Consider the following 23,937-nt stretch of genomic DNA (forward strand, 5'->3'; position numbering starts at 1 on the left):
CCTCCTCCTGGCCCAAAGCAGCCTGGTTACACGGACCACAAGCACAGCACATCGCCAAATCCGTATCCAACTCCACATGCCGTAAATATGGAACCTATGATTTTCACATGGGGCGGGCCCTCCTTGTGCATATTTATGGCTTAACCACAAGGCAGAGAGCTCGTCTGCCTGATGGAACCCATATTCAACCCTTGAGCTCCTTTAGATTATACAAATTGCTTCACATACATTTCTTCAGAAACCACAAGCAGAAACTACTGCCATCTCTTCCTGGCTGGATTAGTAACACCCCAGACACAGACATAGCATTGCCAATGCAATAGTAGAAGGTTCACACATGTGTACGTAATTATAGGGACAGTTAGGTACACACACACACACACACACACACACACACACACCACGAGAGGTGTGTGGAGCTCAAAATCACAAGGCCTTGGCCACAGTCCTGTCCTCTGAGAAGCTGATTCCACGAGTCAGCCCTGGAAGGGTCGGCTGCACCTGAGGAACGGAGCAATGACTGGTGTCAGGACAGGACGGAGACCATCGCCCTAACGTATCTAAGCAAAAGCCCTTATCTTCAATTCTGCCTCATTTGGTAAATGTGGGCGTCTCTCTTGTTAACCAGAGCAACTCTCCGAATTAACTCTGGTTAACTTGCTCTTAGTCACAGCGTTGCTGGGCTGTGCTGATGTATATGGAAGAAATCTGGGCTAAAAGAGAGTCTGTGGGGGTGCCAAATACGCTCTGATGGTCAGAGGGAGGATGGAAGGGTGGAAACAGTGCTGAGATAAGGCTTGGGTCCAAGAGTTTTCAGAATTACCCTCTAATAAGTGGCAGAAGTGGCAGGAATGCACTAAGCTCATCGTATTAATGTAACAATGACCTCCAAGGGACTCAGAAAAGCCTCAGGCAGAGGCTTATTTGCTTCAGAATTTCACAGTGTTTCGCAGACTGTAGAACTGAAGCTCTCAGAGACTAAGTAACTTGCCCCAGGGACTGGGGAACCGTGGAGTCCCCATGAAAGGAGCCCGGTCTGCAGGCTTAGATTTCCAGGCTGGTACTCACAACAGTCTGACCTCGGACTTGCTCCCCATCTTGCATCCAGAGGGAAATTGGCTTGAGGTGTGCATTTTCCTGGAGAGCCTCCGCTCCAGGGGAGGTCTGAACGCAAGAGGGCTTGGGCTCCGCCACAGAACTGTGAGGATAGAGAGTTGAAAGAAGTTGCTATTTGTTTGATTTGGCCACATCCTTTCAAAACAAATAAACACCCCACTTCAAAAATCCTCTATCCTATATTTATTTTCTAAATTAAAACAAATCATTTTTAAATCAGAGACTTGAGAGGAGAGAGAGAGAGTGGTGTCAGAAGACCAAACCCCCAAATCAGTTGCCTAACAGAAGCACGTGACATCTATTTTCAGATCTTCCTAGACGATGTACCGCGTGACCTTGCAGATTTCTCTTTGCAGCTCCATGCCTCAGTATTCCCACCACCAAATGGAATGGGGCCGCAGCTTCTGCAGGCAAAGCACATTGGGATCTGTAGATGGAAGGCTCTCTGCAGATATAATTAATGTATTAGACCCACAAAGCTCTTCTCGAGTAGAAGCAAGTTACCAATTTAAAAAGTAACAAGGTCCCATGGGATATTTATCAGCCTCTTTTAAAATCATAGGTCCAGAATGGACTGTGATAAGTCATGCAGGCCTTTTCCTGCAACCGCTGGGGCCTGCACTTGGACGGCCTGGGATACATGCTCTCCATCCTAGCCTCGTTCTTCTGCTAAGGATGCAGTGATTCCTCCAGCTGATCGTTTGGGTTTGCAAAAGAAACTTTTTTTTTTTTAACCTCCTAGTGGGTGACTGGCTTCTCCTTCTTCCTTTTGTGGTAGTAATTTTGTTTGTCATGTATAAGATTAGGACAATGCCTCAAATTGTCCTGAGCACCAGCCTCCAGAAGTCCTGGATACAGTGGCATCCTCTAACCATGGGTAGGTGTGCTCTGAAGAGGGCCGAAACCCTTTCCAAGTTCAAGTCCCTCAGTCTATCTGCTCCCTCAGTTATAACTGAGGAGAATCCAGTGCCCGAGGTAATTAAGTTTGTCCCTTATCCATTTGCCATAGGATGAGCTCAGACCTTTAGCCTCTCCACTTAGGAAGCTCAAGGGAAAATTTCATTATACATAAGCTTGGACCTTTCCTCTATCAGGCTGCCATGGCCAGCGTCACCCAGCTCCCGTGGGCACTGAACTGTCTCCAGGAGCTGAGGCCAGCCTCCCTGGCACATACAGCCTTGATGTAGTCCTCTCACTCCCAGGCCGACTGTACGCAGATGCCAGCAACAAAGAGCAGACAGAGGGGATGTGGACCGGTGCTGTGATTTTGCCTGGGCTGAGGAAACACTGTCTTTGCCCCCACCCCCTAGATGAGCATTGGAGCAGAGGCCTCACCTGGTAGATGGTCACACTCTCTGCTGTCACCATGTCCCCTCTCTATGGTTTGCTGAGACTCCACCGGAGGAGGCATGCAGGTGGCAGAGGCGTTTTGGAGCCTCACTCCTTGTTCCCTTGGCTCTCTTCTGCCCACCTGGGAATGAAAGGCACCTCCTTGAGAAAAGCCGCAAACGTCTGTGCTGGGAGGCTTTCAGGTGTGGAGCACCTGTGTTCTCCCTCCATCTTTACAGGAGGACGTTGGCCATCCCCATCCAGCCCAATCATTGCTCTTCCCCCGCCCCACGCTCCCCCAGCCCCGGCTCCCTGAGCTGCCCTCCACTCCTCTCTTCCCTGGTGCTTTCCTGTCTCCAGTCTTGAAACCCTAATCCTGTTAGTGTGCTGTGTTCCAGGGCTCAGCGTCTCGATGGGGGTAACATAATCCTGTAGTAAATCTAGCAGGGCCCACGGGGCCCACACAGATGGGGATGTGCACATCCCCCCAGCCGCCCCCAGCACCAAGCACCCTGCTCCTGTGGCAGGAAAACTGCTTGATGACAAAAACAGCCCCAAAGTAAAGGAGGATGAGCACGGAGGTCATCACAGTCATTAGTGAACATTTGGTTGTTAGGGAGCTTCTTTGCCTACCCCCTCCCCATCCTCTCTTAATCTGTCTCTTTTACACACATACACACACACATCCCTTCTGACTCTGTATCTGGCTAAGTTCCCACATCCACTAGAATGAAAGAAGCTTTAAAAAAAAATTTTTTTTACAGTCTTTAAGGGGGAGTTTTAAAAGAGAAGTATCAAGACTGTGATCTACAAACAACAACAAAAAGCCCGTTACCTTAACATCATTTTCCCCCAGTGCAGCAGTTCCCTCCCCCTCCTTGCCTGTTTGGTGCAACAAATTAATTAAACAGGATAGCATTCATTGATTAACAATTTATTTTTACATGTAGACCCGGTGGCTGGTTTCAGAGCGCTTGCCAGGGAAGGGGTGGGAGAGGGAGGACAGGCACAGGGCTCTGCAGTCAGGATCAGTTGGTCTGATTGTTTCTGAGACCGGTTTTTAAAACCTGCTACCCGTCTCCCCAGTTTCTGCCACCATTCTCTTCTGCCTGCTTTATTCTCCTTCTCCTTGAGTGTCTGTGCCAAGTAGATTAAAAAGGAGAACTTTAGATGCAATGAAACATTTATTAGTGGAGGGAAATATTTGTTAAAAAAAAAGAAGAGCAGGAACATCTCATGCACAATTTCTACCTTGGGGCTCCAGCACTGTGCTGTCTTTGAAAAATGTTCCTGCTTTCTTTGCAGTCCCTGGGGCTGGCTGAATTCAGATATTTACAGCAAAATAGAAGTAAACAGTAGGTCACACCACAGGTAATGAAGAGACAGGTATATGCAGGCCGAATACCGAAGCCCTGCTGAAATCGGAGCCCACGCATGTAAGGAGAGACGATGTCTGTCCACCGAAGGGCCTGCCTCATTTGGGAAGGTTAAAACAGCCAGGTAATCCCATGAACCAACACTGCGTGTCTCCTTCTAGGAGCCCAAGGACTTTAACAGAATCTTCTTGTTGGCCCCGTGGGGCAGGCATGGTGGCCTGCAGCATCGACACTGGGCACTTGGATGTGGATAGCCAAGAGTACTGGTGTATAGGAAAGGGATTTAGCTCAGGCAGAAACGCCCCTGCCTCGAGGCCTGGAAGGGGGGCGGCCACAATGCTCACTGTCCTCAGCCGTGCCAGAGTCACTGCATGTTCTTCAAAGACAACGTGAGGGGTCAGCAAAGGAGAGGCGGCCGTGACTAGAAATGGGGAGAGAAACAGAAAACATCAATGATGTGCTCTGGCTAGATGTTTCTTACTAATTTTATATATAGATAGATAGATGTAATTTTTGTTCACATTATACCGTCCATGCCTGGTGGACTCACTGGCGTGGTCAACACTCATGCATTTTCTTTTCCTGGGGGGCGATGTAGATAACAACTAAACTGGAATGTTGGATAGCAGCCAATTTAATTGGCAGATGCCCTCCTCCCCCAGAGGTGCAAATCAGAAAATCCATGAAATGCTGCTGGTTTTCAGATTCTGTCTTACTCAAAATAAACCAAAGGTCTCAAGAATCAATTGGAAAATGTTGGATTATGTTCAGAATTCAGTGAGGGACCAAATGGATTATCCAGACCACTTTGTACCCAGAATTGTTTTTTGAACTTGGTTTGCAGAGATTCACTTGAAGAAATCTTTATGTTCCACATAGCTTCTTTTTTTAACACACACACATATTTTAAATAATTACAGCATAATCAACACTGTCTCCAGAAAGCTAGGGTCACCTTGAACATACTTCTGATTTTCCTTTGGGTAGTAAACAACCATATTAAGATTTTTCTTTTAAAATTAATAAAAATATATATCCTCTGTGACATCCAGCTTTTAAAGCAGCTGTTAAAATTCGATCATTGTGTTTGATATATGTCGATCTGGGTATAGGACACATGACAATCTACTGATTTTTCTCAGCATTGCAGACGCCTCACTGCAAAGTTACAGTCTGGAAATTTTTGGCTTCAAGGTGGGACTTGGGAGTCATGGCCTTCAGAACTCGAATTCTCCCAGTTGTCCAAAGACCCATCTGTGACTTGTGACTTGGCTTCTACTGTCGTGGGTGTTGTGCAGGCATTGGAGCCCGCAGGGAGGGCCGGTAACCTTTAGTGTCTATCTGCAAGCCTGTTATCGACTTTATTTTCCTGAAGGAGAAACCAAGGTATCTAAGGTTTATTGATTTGCCTATAGCGATTCAGCAAGTCGGCAGGGAATAGGGAATAAAACCAATTTCCTGGCATCATTTCCCACGCACACAACCCCTTACCTTGCAATGCCTAGACTGGAAGCCAAGAAACCATCTCAGGGAATTTGCTCAGAAAACAGATGAAGGGTGATTCTAAAACCACAGAAGCATTGAGAAAGTCATAAAGATGTATAATATATGATAGCATTTACCAGCTATAAATAGGGGAGATGCAGGGAGAAAAATAGAGACCTTGTAAATCCATTGGGTCAGAAGAAATAGAAACTGCTTAATATTTCATTAAAAATGGATTTTCATAAATTGCACTTTGATATCTTTGGGCAAAAGACAATATGTAAGGACTAAGGTGTTGTTATTCATTACTCCATTATGAATAATTTGAACTGTTATTGAACCAACACATCAACAAGGTATCCTCTCCCTGTGAATGGGGCTCTCACCATGTGTCCTGGGCACCGTTTGAAGTGGATAAAAAATCCACAGTGCTTGTCCACAAAAGCACTTAGGCTATCAGGGACAACAGGTAACTAAAATGCCCGTTACAAAGTGGACTCTCTTGTGAAGAAAAGCTTAGAAGCAGGGGGCCAGAGAGGAACTTACAAATCAACTCGTACAATCCCCTCGCTTAGCAGAGGAGGAAATTGGGGCCCGAGGGAGGCAGAGATATTTGCCCACACTTATGAGCTAATTAGCAGTAGAGCCTGGCTCCTGGCTTCCCATTCAGTGGGCATTTTTGCTTTTTCCACCAAGCCACACTCAGAGTGAGAGCTGTGTTAAAAATCTAACAAAATAAGATAATGTTCCTTCAGCAAAGGGTCCGGAGAACAGGAGGCAGATATGGATACAGGTCAAGGGCAAACAAGAAACCAGTAAGGAAGTAGGCTAGGAAACATGAAGGATCATTTGAAGCCAAGTTGAAAAAATCCTTCATTTGATGCCAGGAGTGGGAGCAGAGTGAGCAGAATGAAATTCAACTTGAGAGGCCAGGTAGAGGGCCGAGGGGAGATCAACTGTGTGCTTGCCTCCCTCCCCGACAGACGCCCCTGCAGGCAGAGAGTAGGGGCTTCGTCCAAAGCCTGTGGCCACACACGTCCACAGGAAGACCAGTCCCTCCCCAGGCACGTTCCACGAGCGTGTGCACCCCATGCCCACGTGCAGCCGTGCTCACGCACACGCCACCCTCCCAAAGACGGCCCGAATACGCAACCATTTCCTCACCGAGGGAGGAAAGAAAAGATTTCTTGGTGGTGTCTGCCAAGGTTGAGAAATGAAGGGGTCAGATAAGATAAAATTGAATATTAAAAGCACATAAGACGTGCTGTGTTTCTAAACGGTACCAGCGTGGTGTGGATGCTGAGGATTAGCAGCTGTGTTAAAGTTCAGATCCACTCAACTCTCCAATTAGCATTCACATGACAAATAGAGCTATTTTCCCCAATACGAACTCCTTAGCATCTCCTGATGGAGGCCACACACACAGTCCCAGCACCTTCCTCGGGGAGCAGGCCAGTGGCGGCCCCCCCGCTGCTCACAGCACCCGTCAGAAATAAGCAAACTGCTGCATTTACCTCTTCCTTGCCAAAACAAAACAAAACAACAAACAGAAGGCCTCTGCCTCTTGTGAATTCTGGGAGAGCTGATTAATCTCTTTCCCTTGGATTCAGTTCCCCCACCCCATTCCTGACCCCTGGGGAGCCCTTTCTCAGCATGCAGGGAGTAGGGTCACCCGCTCCCCAAGGGCCTTCTCCCAGGTGCCTGGCCCTAGCCCTCTGTCCTTTCTCCTGGCCCTCTCTTCTTCCCATGCTAACTTTGTCTTCCCACTGGTGCTTGTCCTCCTTCCCTGTACAGGAAGCAGCAACATCCTGGGAGAGGGGCGTGGTCCACTAGTCCTTCCTCTGTGCTCCCTGCTGCCAGCAAGGCAGAGAGTAAGGAAACTGACGGCCTTAGGAGAAACTGAGGGCTTTTCAGGGGAGCAGAGGGAGCAGCAAGCTGGGTGGGCAGGATGGGAGCCACCTCCCAGATTTGGCAGGCTTAGCACCAGAACAATGATTTAAACTGAATATGGCAAACCCATGAAAATCTGTTTCCTTCTTTGTCTTGAGCAAGCCACTTCCCTTTCTTTAGTCGCAGAAGGTATGCTGTCTCTACCCCCACACCAGTGGTGTGCTACTAAATGGCTCTAACTTTTGACCTTAGCACGTGGAAAATACAGAGGGCTCAAAGTTGTCAAATCATGGGTTCACAGTTCATGGAGAAGAGAGGACTATACAGTTAATTGGCTCTAAATTCCTGTGCTGTTCTTTGCCTTTCTTCAAAGCCATTCTAAGGTGGGATTATAAATGCACACTGGGAACACACCACTGGACAGTGATTCGATTTCCATTCAAGCCATGCTTAGAGACCTTATGGGCTCCATGACTCCTAGCCACCAATAAGCACCTCAAATTTATTAAGAGATAAAAGTCAACCTAGGAAACCACAAGCTTTAAGCCTACAAATTTGGCAAGGGCCTTGGATCCAGGCAAGCATCTCTGAGCCTTAGTTTCCTCATCCATAAAGTCAAGATAACAATACTTATCTCCTCGGGGTATTGCAGACATAATTGTATTTACGGTGTCTGGCTCAAACGTATTCAGATACACCAGTTTCCCCATTCCTCTTGTCTCAGCCCTGTTGGTGCACCCAACACCAGGTATGTCCTGGGTGTCATGAGCTGAAGCACCTACTTCCCCTACACAGGAGAAATCACTGATTGCTGCAGAGTTGGCTGTGAATAGGTTTACAGAGTCCCTTGGTGGTTATAGCTATGACAGGTATAGGAGTGATGATTGGTTGGTTGGTTGGTTTTCATAGATTTAGAAGTGATGGTTGGTTGGTTGGTTGGTTTTTCCCTCTACGCTTATCCAGGGAAACCAAGAGAAATTCACATATACTTGCTCCAGTTACTTTTTTTTTTAATGGAAACACAAAAAAGCATAAGGTCCATATGGCAGCTATTGATTTGGACCATCTGGTGAGCCAGGACTTGCTCCTACCATGTTGAACCAGAAGCTGCTCCAAAAAGCCTTTCCTCCCATAAGAGACGTATTGGTCAGATGGGGACGGGGATGGATTTCATTATAGGGCAGGGACTACAGTGAGAGGAAGCCAGAGCAGGACTCTGAGGGGCTGTCTGCAACCCTGACCCTACAACAAAGACCAGAGAGAACCAAGAATGTGTTGATTGACACAGGGGCACTGGGGGTAGCGGGTGCCCCCTTACCATCTCCCCCGCTGCGGGAGTGGATGGCCTCAAGTAACTAACAAAAACAATTGTGGAGCACTGTATAATTACAAAACGCTCTGCAAGTATTCCTGGGTGCCTGCAACGGGAGGAGGAGGGAGTGTCAAGTTCACCCTCATGAGTGAGGTCTGCTAGCCCTAAAAGATGACACACATTTTCCCTTCATTTTTAAAGAATATTCTACTTTTCTCTCTCTCTCTTAGCTTCTGAAGTGTTTGCCTTCCAAGGCTGCTTTCTCTGCTTGCTCTCAAACCAGAGGCAAAATTTTCCTTCCCTCTAAAAGTTTTTGTGAAGACCATTTATTGTTTTCAAGTTGGAAAAATGTGAGAATTTTTTTTTTACGGTGTCTCTAAAACAACAAGACCACTGATTATTTGTAAGCTTGAGGGAGATAAAAGTCAACAGGACTTTCGCACCTGCTTCAAAGACTGCTCGAGTAGCTAAGCTGCCAACAGGGATTTCAATAATGCAGTTTGGTGTCCTACGTTGCAGGTATTTCAAGCCAACAACGATGCAACCGAGGTGGTTGTGAACAAGCTCCACACGCCGCTGCTGACGAGGTTTGTCAGGATTCGCCCTCAGACCTGGTTCTTGGGCATCGCCCTCCGGCTGGAGCTCTACGGCTGCCGGGTCACAGGTGAGGCGTGGGCTCCAGTGAGGGTGGGGAGCCGACTGCACCACGCGACCTTCCCTGCAGGATTGGCGCAGGAACTCAAGTCCTACCGGAATTTGTCTTTTCATTCATGCATGCATTCAGTATGTATTTATTAAGTACCTACTATTTCTACCCCCTAACATTTATCCAACACTAACTATGTACCAGGTTTCATTCTAAGCACTTAAGGTGTGTTATCTTTTCTTATCCTCATAAGGACTCTGTGCTGTAGGTATTATTCTCCTCACTTTTCAGTTGAAGAAACCAGGACTTAAAGAGCTAGGTCACCCAGCCAGTAAGGGTTGGAGCCAGCGTTTGAATCTACGCAGTTTGAATCCAAAGCCCAGGCTCTCAAATTACACTCTTTACTGCCTTGACTGGGGGCCAAGAGCCATGCACGGCGCTGTGGATACGGCAGTGAGCATGAACAACAGACCCAGTTCTACGTGGGCATATGGACAAGTTGGGCAGACATATTAATGAACAAACTTGTAAATAAATGTAAAATCAAAACTATGATAAATGTCAGGAGACAGAGGCTTGTGATCCTTGGAAGTGCAGTGGAGGGGATTTGACCCAGTGTAGGAGGTCAAGGAGGACGTCCTTGAGGAGGTGATGATTGAGCTGAGGTTAGAAGGCAGACTGATGTTACCTGGTGAAGAGGGAGGGAAAGTGCACCAGGCAGTGGTCACAGCTTGCTCAATGGCACTGTGCCAAGAGGGACCAAAAGACAAGGTGAGGAGGGTGGGCAAAGCATGTGGGCTGAAACCCACAGAGTATAGATTGGAGAGGACCAAAGTGGGAGCTGGGACACCTTTAGGAGGCTGGTGCAGTGGTGCAGATGAGAGATGATGGTGACTAGACTAGCCCTAGACAGTTAGGGATCATCCAATCCCCTCTCTCTTGTGGGTTCAGCCCAGGGCAGGGAAGCTGCTTCTTGGTCCTGGAAGGGCCTGCAGTGTACGTCCATCCTTGCTTTCCTCCCAGTCATACCAGCTCTGATGGGGAGTGCTCCATGGTACGACCCTCTTGGAGGCTTCTGGTTTAAACATTTTGCATTTGCATGGTCTCTGCAGCCTTCACATCCTTCTTGCGCATCATCTTATCTACTCTTTCTAACAACCCGTGAGGTCAGTGGGGCAGGAACTGATGAGGAAACCAAGACTCAGAGAGGCTAAACAGCTTGCCCAACGTCACCCAACTAGGCAGCGGCAGAGCCAGGAACTGAACGCACATTTTCTCAATACAAACTCTCTGCTTTTACCACCTTTACACAAAGACCCAGTTTCCCTCTTACGTAGTCGGTTTATCCAAATCCCACTTAGGGGACTGTTTTCTGTTCCTTCCATGTTGCTGTTCCAGCAAAGGCTAATCAGCAAAAATGTGGTTAAAACTCACTTTCTGGAAGATTGAAAGGAGGGAACCAGTGAATCTGAAGAAGGGATATAACCTGAAGGATCTTTTTTGTATATATAACTCAAGTTTACAAGTATTTAATGCACGCTTGCCGTAGACCCTGCTTTTTCTGACATCATTTGTTCATACGTTTTTCATTCATTCATTCAGTCCACCAATGCTATGTGCCAGGCCCCACCCTGGCCATTGGGATTAGAGAAGGGAGATAGAGAAGGGAACAGAACATCGGGAGATAGAGAAGGGAACAGAACAGATGGGATCTCTGACATCATGGGGCTTTCAGGAAGTTTCAGGCCAGTGGGCAAGAGAGATGATACACAAATGCAAGTACTGGATAATTATAAGCTAAGATATGCGTATGAAGGACAAGAATAGGGTGCTCTGGAGCGACTGTGGGGACCTACTTTAGTGTGGATTAAAATTTTGGGGACAGCCTTTTGAAGGATATGGCACTTAAGCTTGGAGTGAGTAAAACTTAGTCTGGGGATGACTGAAGGGAAGAGCATGTGAGTAACAGGAACAGCACATGGGGAGGATCCAAGGCAGTGAACAGCAGTGATGACACAGTGGAAGTAAAGTTTCCGTTCACCTGGTAAAACTATCACCAGGGATCTTAGCTGGCTCCCCTGCGCTCACTGTCCTTGAGAGGGTCAGTGGGGACCAGTCTCCTTGACAAGGATCTGGAGATACACATCCTGACAGTCCTTGGTTAGAGCTATAAGTACAAGGAGCTACCAGTCATTAGACACTCAGATATACCAGGCACTGTCCTGGGAGCCATTGCATGGTAACTAATGGAAAACTCACAACAACACCAAGAGGTACGTATTGCAATTGGCTCCCCTTTAGATCTGCAGAAACTGAGGCAGAGAGCAATTAAGTAATTTGCCCAAGGTCATCCCACTAGTAAGTGGCAGAGTGAACATGAACACAGGCAGTCTGGCTCTGAGTCTGGGCTCTTGATCACAGTGCTAGACAACCTCGAAATGCAAAAACATCGGTGCTGACTTAAAGCATGTGACAGTTGGGGTCTTTTGCAGCTCCCTACTAGTAGGGGAGGTTCCCTGGTTACAGGGGTGTCAGCCATGACCTCTGACATCTTCCTCCCCTCTCTGCAGACTCCCCCTGCTCCAACATGCTGGGGATGCTCTCGGGCCTCATCTCCGATTCCCAGATCTCCGCCTCCTCCACCCGCGAGTACCTGTGGAGCCCCAGCGCAGCCCGCCTAGTCAGCAGCCGCTCCGGCTGGTTTCCCCGGATCCCTCAGGCCCAGCCGGGTGAGGAGTGGCTTCAGGTAGACCTGGGAGCACCCAAGACGGTCAAGGGCGTCATTGTGCAGGGAGCCCGCGGAGGAGACAGCATCACCGCAGTGGAGGCCAGGGCATTTGTGCGCAAGTTCAAAGTCTCCTACAGCCTAAACGGCAAGGACTGGGAATACATCCAGGACCCCAGGACCCAGCAGCCAAAGGTAGGCCAGTCCTTGAGGACTCTATAACCTTACCCCAAACAGGGAGGCTAACTGGGACGCAGGGAGTTGGGGTGCCAATTTCCCAGCTAGACGGCCACCCTCCAACCCCTGCAAACCAATAAAATAAATATCATTTGAGAGATTACCTTGTGCCAGGCATGGTGCTAAATGCCTTATTTAGACTCTCTTCTAATTCCCACATTCTCTACAAAGTAGATCCTTTTGTCACTCCCATTTTAGAGATAATAAAACTGAGGCTTTGTATCATGCCAGGGTTGCACAATTTACCTGTGGTAGAGCCATGATTGAGAAACGTAAGTCTGACTCCAAAGTCCAAACTCCTAACCACTACTCAACACTGCCTTTTTTTTTAAAGTTCAGCACCCTCTATACCCTCTTCCAGATAAAGTTTCCTTGAAATTGGCCAGACATCCAAAGGGGATGTGGTTTTTGGAGGCCAAACTATAGAAACTAGGGGTTTACTTCCAAAAACAACTGTTTTCTGAATGTTGCTGCGTTTCTTTGTATTTTCCTCATCTTGACTGCTTAGATCTTTCCCACCTCTCATACTGAGGCTCGGGAGAAACTTACTCCGGGCCAGAAGTTCAGGCCAGTACAGCCCGACCTCCCGCCCGCCATCAGAGGAGTAAAGGTTGGCCTTTCACGAAGGAGCCCTGAGAAGGGGAGGGACATCATGCCTCTGTCCCTCTCCAGATTAGTCTCCTGGTGGGCCAGGCACTCTGATCCTCATTTCTAAGTTTCCCCTTGTTTTCCTCCAAAGAAAAGGGCCCCAAAAAAGGAAGAGAGTATTGCAATCTCTGGTCAGCCACCTTTGCTAAGCAAATGTTTCCATTCCCAATGCAGAGGCAAGGTTTGGGTTGGAGGTTTTGCAACACCGATGTAAACTCCCAGCTCATAATTCCAGAGGCTTGGAAAGGCTTGGGGCTTGGTAACCAGAATCTTCTGTGGATGGAGCAGAAGTTGGACCACAGGCTTCCCCAGGGAGAGCTGATCCTGGCTCTTCTTGGAAAAGGAGAAGATCTTTGCCAGGGTCGGAGCCTGCCCTCCCAGGGACAGTGTCCCCCTTTCAGAATTGTGGACCTAGGGCATCCTGCAAACGGGGGTGACCCTGCAGCATCCCATGGGTTAATTGGGTGCAGCCCTGGCCACCCTCACACCTGCCCTTCCCACAGATGAGTGGCTCCAAGAGTGCTCAGGGTCGTGTCCCCACCTGGCTTCACCAGGGCAGCCCCACTGTCATCAGTGTTATGTATTGGGGTCTATGTGAGCTTTCTTTTGTCAGAATTGCTTTTGCTAAACAAAGGTTTTGGAACTATCTCAGATTATCAATGTGTGACCAGAGGACATTGTCGTGAGCCTGAAGAAAAGGGTGGTCACATTCCCTAAAGGCTCACAGTAAACTGGGAACTACCATTGACGGGTCTTTCTAAACCTAGGCTTTCAGGCATTAGAAAAAGAAGTGTCTCTTCTTCAGTAAACCAAGCAATTCAGAATAGTCAAGACAGCCTAAATTGCCTTCCTTTCTCTCTAGCCAAGCTCAGCTTAAAACACATTTGGACTCTAATTCTTCCCTGAGTCCTCAATTTCAGTTCCCAGATAAAAGATATAACCTAGAAATTACCACCTTTGTTCATTCCCTATTTTCCATAATCTGGGTCCCTAAGTACCTTCCAAATGAGTAAAATCCTTGGTCTGAAAATGAAGCAGTGACCATGCGTCAACTCTGAAGCTGCCCTCCTGCTTGGATGGGAGGGGCGGGGAGGAGAAGGTGAGTGGGGAGGGTCCCATGCCACAAGGGCTGAGTGGCCTGTCTCCCTGCAGCTGTTTGAAGGGAACATGCACTACGACACCCCTGACATCCGAAGGTTCGACCCCGTGCCGGCGCAGTATGTGCGGGTGTACCCAGAGAGGTGGTCACCGGCGGGGATAGGGATGCGGCTGGAGGTGCTGGGCTGCGAGTGGACAGGTAAGTCCTTGCTCTCCTCTCCTGGCCTCCCCTGCATGGTCTTGCAACCCTGGCGTCCGGGGATTCTCTGGGTGGGGATCCGGGGGAGCCATCCCCAGTGAAGCCCTGCAGGCTGGAAACCCCTCAGGCCCCCGCCATGTCCCCAGGCCTCAGACCAGGGTACTGCAGCCTCTGGACCCGGGACAATTTCTGAAGGGCTGCACTTTGTCTTTTCTAAAGGATCATTTCAGTTCTCCCACTCGCCGAGTCTCTCAAAAACAAATCACAACCACACACCACCCACCCAAATTCAATTAGACCCTGACTCTTCAGGCCAGAGAGCTGTGGCTGTTGATTTAGGGAAGGAAAAAAACCCTCATGATAATAAAGTAATCGGTTTATGTCTGAATCTGGCCTCCAGATGTCAGTGGCTAAGAGACTTCATTTTCATTTCGAAGCCACATCTGTAAAAGGCATTTATTTGCTCAGGAGGGACGGGAGGGAGTCCCTGTCGCAGGGAGCTGACGGGAGTAGGAGTCCTTCCCAGCGCGCGGCAGAGTCTCGTTCACCCCCTGTCCCGCCAGGTGGCAGCGGCCTGGGGGCACCTCTAATTCTCCCTAATGAGGCCCGCTGCACGCCCCCCTCCTTGCTTTAGAGGGAGGGCCCTACCCTTCTGAGTCAGGCCTCACCTTTCCTCTGGGCACCGGCCATCCTCCCTGGGCAGAGCTGGCACTAGCTGGCACCCAGAGGTCACTCACTGCCTGCCAAAAGGAGCTCGTGGGAGCCTCCGGGGCTGGGGGCTGGAGCCCAGTGCCAGCAGGAGCAGCCGGCAGGCTGAGCTGTCCTGCCTGTCTCCACCGGGGCCCCAGGTATCCCGATTTTCCTGTCTGTGCCGAACCTGTCACCGACTCAGCCAGCAAGAGAGCATGAAGGATTAATAAGGGCATGTTGGAGAAGTGCTTTTGGCTCCCAGGGAGAAAAGTGCTGCCTGTGTGCTGGCTACAGCCGCGCAGAGGAGCCCCATCGAGGTGCACAGATGGGGAATCGGGTCCAAATTAGCCTCCTCACCTTTGAATTGAAGGCAGCCCCAGTGAACGCATCTTCATAGGAAGACACTTTACTCCCCATTACGTAGGGGTGAGGCCAAGGTTCCCTACAGCCTGCTAAATGTGTGTCACCTGTCTTCTCGCAGGTGCTAGAAACCTGCACTCCAGTGCAAGCTGGCTTCATTTACGGCAGCCTTAGAGTCAGGGGCTTAGCACTGTAGGGGATTCAGGAGCTTATAGTCCGGTGGCCTTCCCATGTTTTTGACCATGATCCACAATTTAAAATAAATTTCTATCGCGTCACTTACCAGCACGAACACATATGCACGAACAAGCACTCACATGTTTGTGTGTAATGGGGTACAGGATATCATGAAGTGCTTGGATTCTGGAGACAGACTGCCAAGTTCAAGTCCTGCCTCTGCTGATCGCTGGCTGCATAACCTTCGGACAAGTTACTTAGTCCCTCAGTGCCTCGGTTATCTTAGTTGAAAAATGGCGATGACTGTAGTCCATCTACACCCCCTAGGATCATGTGAAGACTAAGTAAAATAATAGATATGACGTACTTAGATGCTGCCCAGGACCCAGAAAACCTGTTATAAGGAGTAAATGTATCTGAAACAAAAGGTTCCCGAAGCAATGCTCATCCTGACCATGTTGCACACTCTGAAATCTTATGGTCCATAATTTTAAAATGCTAGTCATGACCTAGGAAGTTGATTCCACAACCTACTGATGAGTATGACACTTGGTTTGAAAAAAATCACAGGCCTAGGTGAAGTCCTCTTTCACAGACGGGGAAACTGAGCCCCAGAGAGAGGAAGCCACTCACCAGAGGTCACTCAGTTGGCTGGGGCCAGCTCACACTTCCCTCCTGTCCTTAGCCCTTCGGTGCCCTGCCTCTCCTGGTCTGGCCCTGCTTTATGGCAGCCGGACAGTTGCTAGTGACCTCTTCCCCTCATTGCCCCCCAACCCCAACCTGCCCCAAATGACATGGTGATGGTCAGTAACAGGTTTCTCATTTCAAAGCCCAGCCTGGCCGTTCCTCGGAAGATCAGAGTTGAGGAGCTGAGGAGCGTTACCCTCTGCCCAGCCTCCTTCCCTTTGAAGTCTCCGACATCTGGTTTCAATTTCGGGGGCGCATTGCTGTTTGATGGGCAGTTACCTCGGAGCGCCCAGGACAAACACAGTACACACACAGTATAAACACGGAGGCCTCTGTGCCGCCGTTTCCTCACTTTCGTTAACGCGTCCTGCCCTCTCGCTGCCTCCCCGGCCCCGTGCCCCTGCATTTAACATTATCTACACCAATTGGCTGACCCATTTGGCTACCTAACATTTCCAGAAACTGTTCTCCGTGGGTCATGTGGCATTGTTTGCTTTTCAGATTTCCATCCGTTTCTGCAACTCATCCTTGGTTCACTTCCTCTTTCCTACCCAAAGGATAACAGGAAAAATAATGGGCTGGGTTGAGTTCTCGCAGCTAAATAATTTGACAGGGCTGCTTCACCTGTTAGTTGGTTTGTTTGTGTTTCAAATGATTACGTCTTGCCTTGCCGCCCGTGGTTTACTTTACAGTTGAGTTTCTATGACACAGTGACAAATTTGAACTTACAAATTAGGACGCTTCGAGGTTATTTGCTATTTACTGTGAGCAAGAGGCAGACACAGCAAAGGGAAGTATGAAAGGTTACGTGCGTAGTATTTAATAGCAGAAAGGTGGGAAGTCGACCGTGAAAAAGCTATTCAGCGTATTTAGCAATTTCCTCCAGCTCCTGGCTTTATTAAATGGTATCCTGAAGGGTGCCTGACAAAGGCGCCTAATCACATACAGTAGTGCAAAGGAGCACGTATAGAAATGGGAGGAACAATGCTCCCACTTCTATGGGGTGTCTTGTTGGAGGACAGCTCTGGGGTGAAGACACCACCCCAAAACACATGGACTTGAACACCAGTTTCCATAACCCCTTTTACCCCACCCAGGACCTGACTCATAGCTCCATTCATTCCCTAAATGGTTGCTGAATGAATGACTGGCGTGAGCAAATAATCGAATGAATGGGTGAATGAATCACGGAGAACCCAGGTCAAAACACACTGCCTGCAGCCAGGTTTGGCCTAGCCAGGGTGTATTGCACGCTACTTATTATGACAGTTTGAATAAGTTGCCAACATAGATGAGTCTGGAGATTTTGCATAGGGATTTTCACCTTGGGGGTGGGAGGAAACTTGGAAAACTCGTTCACACTGGGTCGTTTCCTTACCTGGTCCCAAACTGCTGGAGCCAGTCATGGCGGCTTCCTTTAACCCAAGCGTGCAAGATCTCAGCTGCCACCAGCTCCTCCACACCTTCCCCTCTCCCCAACCCCCTGTCTGCTTGCCTGGCTTATAGTAGCTGTTTGGATCCAGGAAACACTTGCATTTGCCACACCCTAACCTAAAGGCACAGCCCCAAATTCCTCTCACCAAGTAGAGTCTGAGCCCCTTTAAATCCATATTCCTGTCCATCCAGTTTCGTGCAAACACGAACCACAGCATGGCTTAGCCCTACTTCGGAGTCAGCATCCCCACCACCCACCTCCATTATTGTCTCCCGCGGCCTTTTGCGCTGGCCGCCGGGCCTCCGCCGTGGAGTAGAGCGTGGGTTTGTGTCCATACCTCTGTCACAGCTCTTTCTGCAGCCCAGGGCCATTCCCATTCAACTCAGGCCACGCTCCTGACGTCACTAGCGGCACACAGAGGTGACTTCAGGGTTTTGTGCACATGAGTGCATCTTTGTTTTCCTTCTCTTAAAGCCCACACGTGAGGAGGAAACTTCCTCTTTGGCATCTTCCTCCTGCTGGGCTGCCATGTAGGCTGCTGCAATGTTTTCTTCTCTTCCTTTGCCTTCACACAGACTCAAAGCCCACAGTAGAGACGCTAGGCCCCACCGTGAAGAACGAAGAGACGACCACCCCATATCCCATCGACGAGGAAGCCACGGAGTGTGGGGAGAACTGCAGCTTTGAGGATGGTGAGGATCGGTGTGGGGGCGTATCACATCCAGGATGGTGTGGGTGCAGACCAGTCAGAGTGGAGGGGTCCCCCGGGTCCGAGGTCCAGGGCGTCTTAGGCAGGGATCAGGGAGGTGCAGGTACTCAGGGGCTTGAGGCAGTGGCTCTGTATGACCAATCCAGACCATAGCAACCAGTACAGCCCTATGGTTGTGGACCCACTGGTCATCGACTTTGAAAACCAAAGACAATGCCTCCTTTGAGAAGTCTCATCCTTAAGCCCTCACCATAATGCTTCTCCTGTTAAAGGAAAGCCATTCTCATCCTTAGAGTCCACAGTTTTTCCTAACAAGCTGTGTCTCTATGGTACAGTCAAGTGAAGACCTGGTGGTCACCTGGGTGCTTTGGTCAGTGGAATATGATAGTTGGGTTAATTCGTCAGTTAACCATGACTTAATTTCCTTGTGTCTTTCACCACCGCTGATGTGAGGAAGTGTGACAAGGACAATTCCATAAGGTAGCGTATCGCACCCGCTATGCCTTGAGTGCAAGCCAGAGACCAAAGCAGAAGTGTAAAAAGGCATCCTCAACCGTTCCTCCTCGTGTTTGGATCAGTCTCATCCCTTGGGAATCTGTTTTCTTTCCACTTTGTCTTAGGAGCAAATCCAAGTTAGATAAAAACAAAAATTGGCAGGGCCCAACAGTAAGTCACTTTTTAAATCATATTCTGCTAAGGTCACCAAGTATGAGGACGTTCCTAATAAACCACAAATTTTGGAACACCTGGCATTTCAGGCTAGAATTTTAACCTTGACAGCCTCAATTTACAGTAAATTACTGGTTACTACTAAATGTTCATTAAACAAAATGAGGGAAGATTGGCAAAGAGACGTGAGAAGGAGCAGAGACATAAAGATGGGGGTCGGGGGGGAGGTGGCGAAATCGGCGGAACCTGCACGTGCAGCTGTTTGACAGTAGGAGGAACTGCTCCGATCGAGGGGACGACTCTGAAAAATGGCAACGAAGGAGAATGGGAGGAAGGCCAACAATAAATGCTGAAGTTGCATGACTGAAAAATGATAATTTAATGCATATGCTTCTGGGAATGTGCTTTCGTATATTGTGTGGGTGGGGGACGCTGTTGGTCAGGGTTAGTTGAATACAGAATTCTGACATTTTAATGAACTTGTTTTTGTTTTATGAAGAGAAGAAGGAGACTTGGAGTATCTTCCAAGACGTGTTTAAGATAGTTTGCGAGCCAAAAGTGGAACGCATAGGGAGTTAATATATGGTACTGCAGCGGTCCCCAACCTTTTTGGCATCAGGGACCGGTTTCACGGAAGACAATTTTTCCACGGAACCTGGGGGTGGGGGCAGGGATGGTTTCGGGATGATTCAAGTGCATTACATTTATTGTGCCCTTCATTTCTATTATTATTGTACTACATTGTAATATATAATGAAATAAGTATACAGCTCACCATAATGCAAAACCAGTGGGGCCCTGAGCTCTGATCAGGCAATGTGAGTGATGGGGAGTGGCTATAAATACAGGTGAAGCCTCCCTCGCTCACCTCCTGCTGTGCGGCCTGGTTCCTAACAGACTGGGACTGGTCTGAGGCCTGTGGGGGGGGACTGCAGTGGTATTGGATTCCCAGAGTTACCCTGTTGGGGGACAGTGTAGGGGTTCTACCTAAATGACAATCCAAAGGAAAAATGAAGAGTTCTGCTGCAAAATTTCAGAAGTTTATTTTTAATATAATTTTTCCATTTATAGCGGTTTGTTTCATTTGAGGTTTCTTTGATGGTTCCTCCCCTCTCTTTTTGCAAAAGATCTTTCTGTGGAATTTGATTCCTGAGATACACAGTATGCCTGTAAACATTAGGGAGGAATTATGGTATATTGAATTACTCCATGTTTTTGAAGGGAAAAATAGAAATTTAGAAATTGTCAGGAGAAGGGGATGGTGAGGGCTAAGGGCTGACTTTTCCAAGCCACAGGTTGATGTTTCTGTAACAGATTCCGTGTGTTTCTTCTCGACTTTGAGCTGACTTTGGCCAAGGGTGGGCAAACATTAAATGTCCTCTCTTGGAAAGGGGAAGCACAAACAGGGCCTGGTGGCAATCTGCCTCCTGCCTTAGAGGCCAGCAGAGCCCTGTCCCCCTAAGAGGTGAGCCCTCCTTGCCCCCATGGTGAGCAATTTGTTTCTACCAGTCCGTTGTTCCCTTTAGACTTGCTAACCTGCATGCTAAGCCTTCGCCACGGAAATTCCTCTCTGGGAACCCTGGGAAGGGAAGTGAGAGGGCCAGAGACCCTGCTTCCTCCCTGCTACCAGCGTTAGCCAGCACTTTTCCGCTGTCTCTGCAGCTACTGTGGGCAGACGTCCAATCTGGGTTCCCATTTCCTCTTTCCCCACCTCCACGCCACCCCACTTAATTACACATTTGGCACTAGCTCATACTGGATTTTTGAGCTGGGTGGAACCTCAAAAGAAACTCCCTTGGTTCGGTCTTCAGGCTCAGGCAGGTGAACCACCAAAGCCAACAGGATGAGCCACCTTGTAGCCACTTGTTAGATTTCCGTGGGGCCAGCTTTCTCTGCTTCCCTGGGATCCCAGCCTTCAGGGACTCGGCACGATATGACATTACTTTTCCTCCTGGTCAGCGCTGAGCCGGGCAGCCGGCTGGTGTGGCTCCTTCATTTTGCTCCTAACGTGCCAAATCTCCCGCCTGGTGATACCTCCCTGAGGAGGTGCCCAACTGTCCCTGTCTTCAGAAATAAGAGACGGATCACAAAGAGGTGAAGAATAGCAAACAAGCCTCCCTTGTTTCTGGGGTCACTTTCTCCTCACTGGCCAGAACCTCCCAGGCATTTCGGCCTCTCTGGATGCTAACGGGCTGCCCAGCCACTTCTGAGAGCCAGGTTGGCAGGAGATGAGATAATACTCTTTTTGGGAGCCAGCCCTCCACTGGGGCACTGGGGAGACATTCTTCTCTGGCATTTAGGGAACAGCAATTTTCACATTTGTCTGCTCTCTGAGGTGGGACAGAAGAGGCTGATTAGAGCCTGAAGCCATTTGGTGGCCTCATTTATAATTGCTTACTATGGGAACCACTGGCAGACTTGGCTTTCCTGCCTGGGAAGGATGAGACCAAAGTCTGACCCGAACGCCAGCCATCGCCAAGATGAGTTAAATGAATAAGCAAAGGGAGCCACTTCTTTCTCTGCTCTCCGCTCAGGCCTTGCCAGCCATTTAAATAGCACCACTGTGGCTGTTCTCTGAACCCATTTCATTTGCCTTCCTTTGGGTTATTTTTTTTCCCCTCCTTTTAGACAAAGATTTGCAGCTCCCTTCAGGATTCAACTGCAACTTTGATTTCCCGGAGGAGCCCTGCGGTTGGATGTATGACCATGCCAAGTGGCTCAGGAGCACCTGGACCAGCAGCTCCAGCCCAGACGACCAGACTTTTCCAGGTAAGCCAGCTGTGAGTTAAGAGACCAAAGAGTTAAGGCCAGCCGGCTCCACATTTTTCAGCCCTGATTCCCTACCAGCTTCATAACCTCCCACCACAGAGCAATCCTCTGTTCTTTGCCCACAAACCACCACAGTCTTTGCTCAAGACGTCACCTCGCAGAATAGCTGGTTGGTGGTTCCCAGCCCTCTCTTGTGATTACAGCACAGCCGGGAAGCTGGGAGGGAGAGGGGAAGGCCAAGATAAAAGAAAGAAAAAAAGAAAGAAGGAGCAACTGGGAGGTCCTAGGAGATGGGATGAGTCAACGTCCTCTTGATCCCATAGCCAGCGCTGGCTGTCACCATTACAGAGCCTCTTGTCAACTTCAAGCTCGTTGGGAAGCCACTGGCCTTGAGTTTGACCGATAACTTCTCCGAGGGTGTCATTGCCTCTAAAGCAAACCAAGTCGAGGGATTGAAATCCTGTCACACCCATGGGTGTCTAGCAGAGCTGCGCAGCACTTAGCCTCTGAAAGAATGTTGCTGCCAGTCCTTGAAATATTGTTAAGCCCACCCTTTTGGTTTCAGAAAGCCAGATTTCAGAAGCCTCTCCTGGCACTGTGGGCGGAGAGGGGCTGCCTTTAGCTTTTCTAAACAGGCAGAAGCAAAAGTTGTCTACTATCTCCACTGACACCTGCTTTAATAGCAGCATTCTGGTAAATGTTTAACAATAGGCTTTCCAGGGATTGAAAAGAAACCCCTGCTTTGTAATGTGGGCCATTTTTGGTGGTGTAAATACTCTTACTGTGGTTGGGTTTAAGCTACCAACACAACATCACTGCAGGTGGAGTTGAGACATGCAGCGCAATAGACATAAACGGCCTTAGGAGCTCCTGGCCAAATGTATTGAGATAATCAACAAGGGTTGAGTTTTGAGGATTTGTTACCTTTGGTATTTTATATAATTTATTTAATTGCAACTTTATATAATTTAAATTTAATAATGATTACCTTAGACCCCATAGCATTTGAGAGGAAAGGGGTTAATTCTGGAAATTTCAGAGATCAAATGTTGCCATGGCACAATGGGAAATTACTAGCAAATAAAAGGGTGAAGGGACCTCCCCTTCTGCAGACTTCCTCAGAGCCACTCCTTCCCCCCACCGCAGGACTGGCCACTGTCCCCTGTCCCCAGGGGGTGACAGCGGGGTGGAGGCTAGGAGAGTACTTCGGGGTGGCCTCCTGACACAGCCCGCACTTGCCTTCCTGGCGGGTCACAGCGTCTGCTCTGGAGAAAAACATTTTCATATTTCAAGTGTTTATCTCTTCAGCATTTGAGTGCTCAGAGAGATTAATATCTGAAGATCACCACAGCCTCGGGCAACAGGAGAGAACACTTACCCCAGTCCCGGCCTTAATCACCCTCCCCCCTCTCGTTCACTGCAATAATGTTTAATTAATATAATGAGCCTCCTGCACGTTGGAAAAAAAATACTTATTTTTATAACCCAGCCTGCATTTTTCATTTCATTTCCTCTCCTTTGAGACTGGGTCCAATTAATTCGTGGTTTTTCCCAACCCCCACTTTTATCTGAATGTAAAGAAGGCTTGTGGGGTCTGTGTATGTGTGAGTGTGTTTGTGGTTTCTGTGCATGGGTGTGCACGTGTCTGTGAGGTGTGAGCCTAAGGGGGGCCACTTGGCAGAGGCGCTTTGAATACAGGGATGTAGCCAGAGTGCCCTACAGGCTGGGGAGATTGGCTGGCTCTTACTCAGAGTCCGTCTTCAGGTTCATTCTAGTAATTCTGGCCTCCTCCCTTACACTCTTTTAAGCAGATTTTCTCTAGGAGTGTCTGAGGCCAGCCCTGCCTGGGCTGTAAGGCCACCAATTAGCAAGTAGCAGTTCTGAGAGAGCTTATGTTACCTCCCTTCAACCCTGGCCTGTACCTCTGTCCCTTCTCCAGCTCACCTCCGCCTCCCCCTCCTGCAATCCTGGCCCCCACCTGAATGCCCCGACAGTCCACCCTTGCTACTGGTTGAAATTCTAGTCTTTGTCCTCATTCCAGTTGATTCATTACACGCTGCGGTTTGGGAGGGCTTTTCAGAGCAAGCTCACAGAGCAGGCGGAGTTCCAACCTTTGGCTGAACGGATGGGGACAGAGAGAAAATTAGGGCCATAAGGAACTGCTAGAGCTAATGTTCCTCCCTCAAGATATTGAGAAGGAAAATAATTATTTTCCTCTTGCAGAAGAATCCCTGAAGTTTGGGAAAGTGGCGCTTGTGACCTGCCTCTGGGACACAGAATCATAATATTGTTCTCGGAGCCCTTCCCTCTATCCTCTGATGATTTTAAAAACCGTTTTCTGTATGTCCCATTTTCCTTCTCACAAAACTCAATAAGCGGC

At 48.8% G+C, this 23,937-nt stretch overlaps 1 protein-coding gene across 4 annotated transcripts in view; it reads left to right on the forward strand.

Annotated features, from left to right (window-relative positions):
• The window catches only part of NRP2 (neuropilin 2), a 111,740-nt gene that overhangs the window by 47,342 nt on the left and 40,461 nt on the right, over positions 1-23,937 (forward strand). For all 4 annotated transcript variants that reach the window (XM_012661232.1, XM_012661233.1, XM_012661234.1 and 1 more), the window contains exons 8-12: positions 9,028-9,172; positions 11,725-12,074; positions 13,917-14,061; positions 17,986-18,102; positions 21,417-21,557. In XM_012661232.1, the coding sequence (XP_012516686.1) occupies positions 9,028-9,172; positions 11,725-12,074; positions 13,917-14,061; positions 17,986-18,102; positions 21,417-21,557 (898 nt within the window). The remainder of the gene's footprint in view (positions 1-9,027; positions 9,173-11,724; positions 12,075-13,916; positions 14,062-17,985; positions 18,103-21,416; positions 21,558-23,937) is intronic.

This window comes from Propithecus coquereli, unplaced genomic scaffold, assembly GCF_000956105.1.
Source record: "Propithecus coquereli isolate 6110/MARCELLA unplaced genomic scaffold, Pcoq_1.0 Scaffold70, whole genome shotgun sequence".
NCBI classification, from domain to species: Eukaryota; Metazoa; Chordata; class Mammalia; order Primates; family Indriidae; genus Propithecus; species Propithecus coquereli.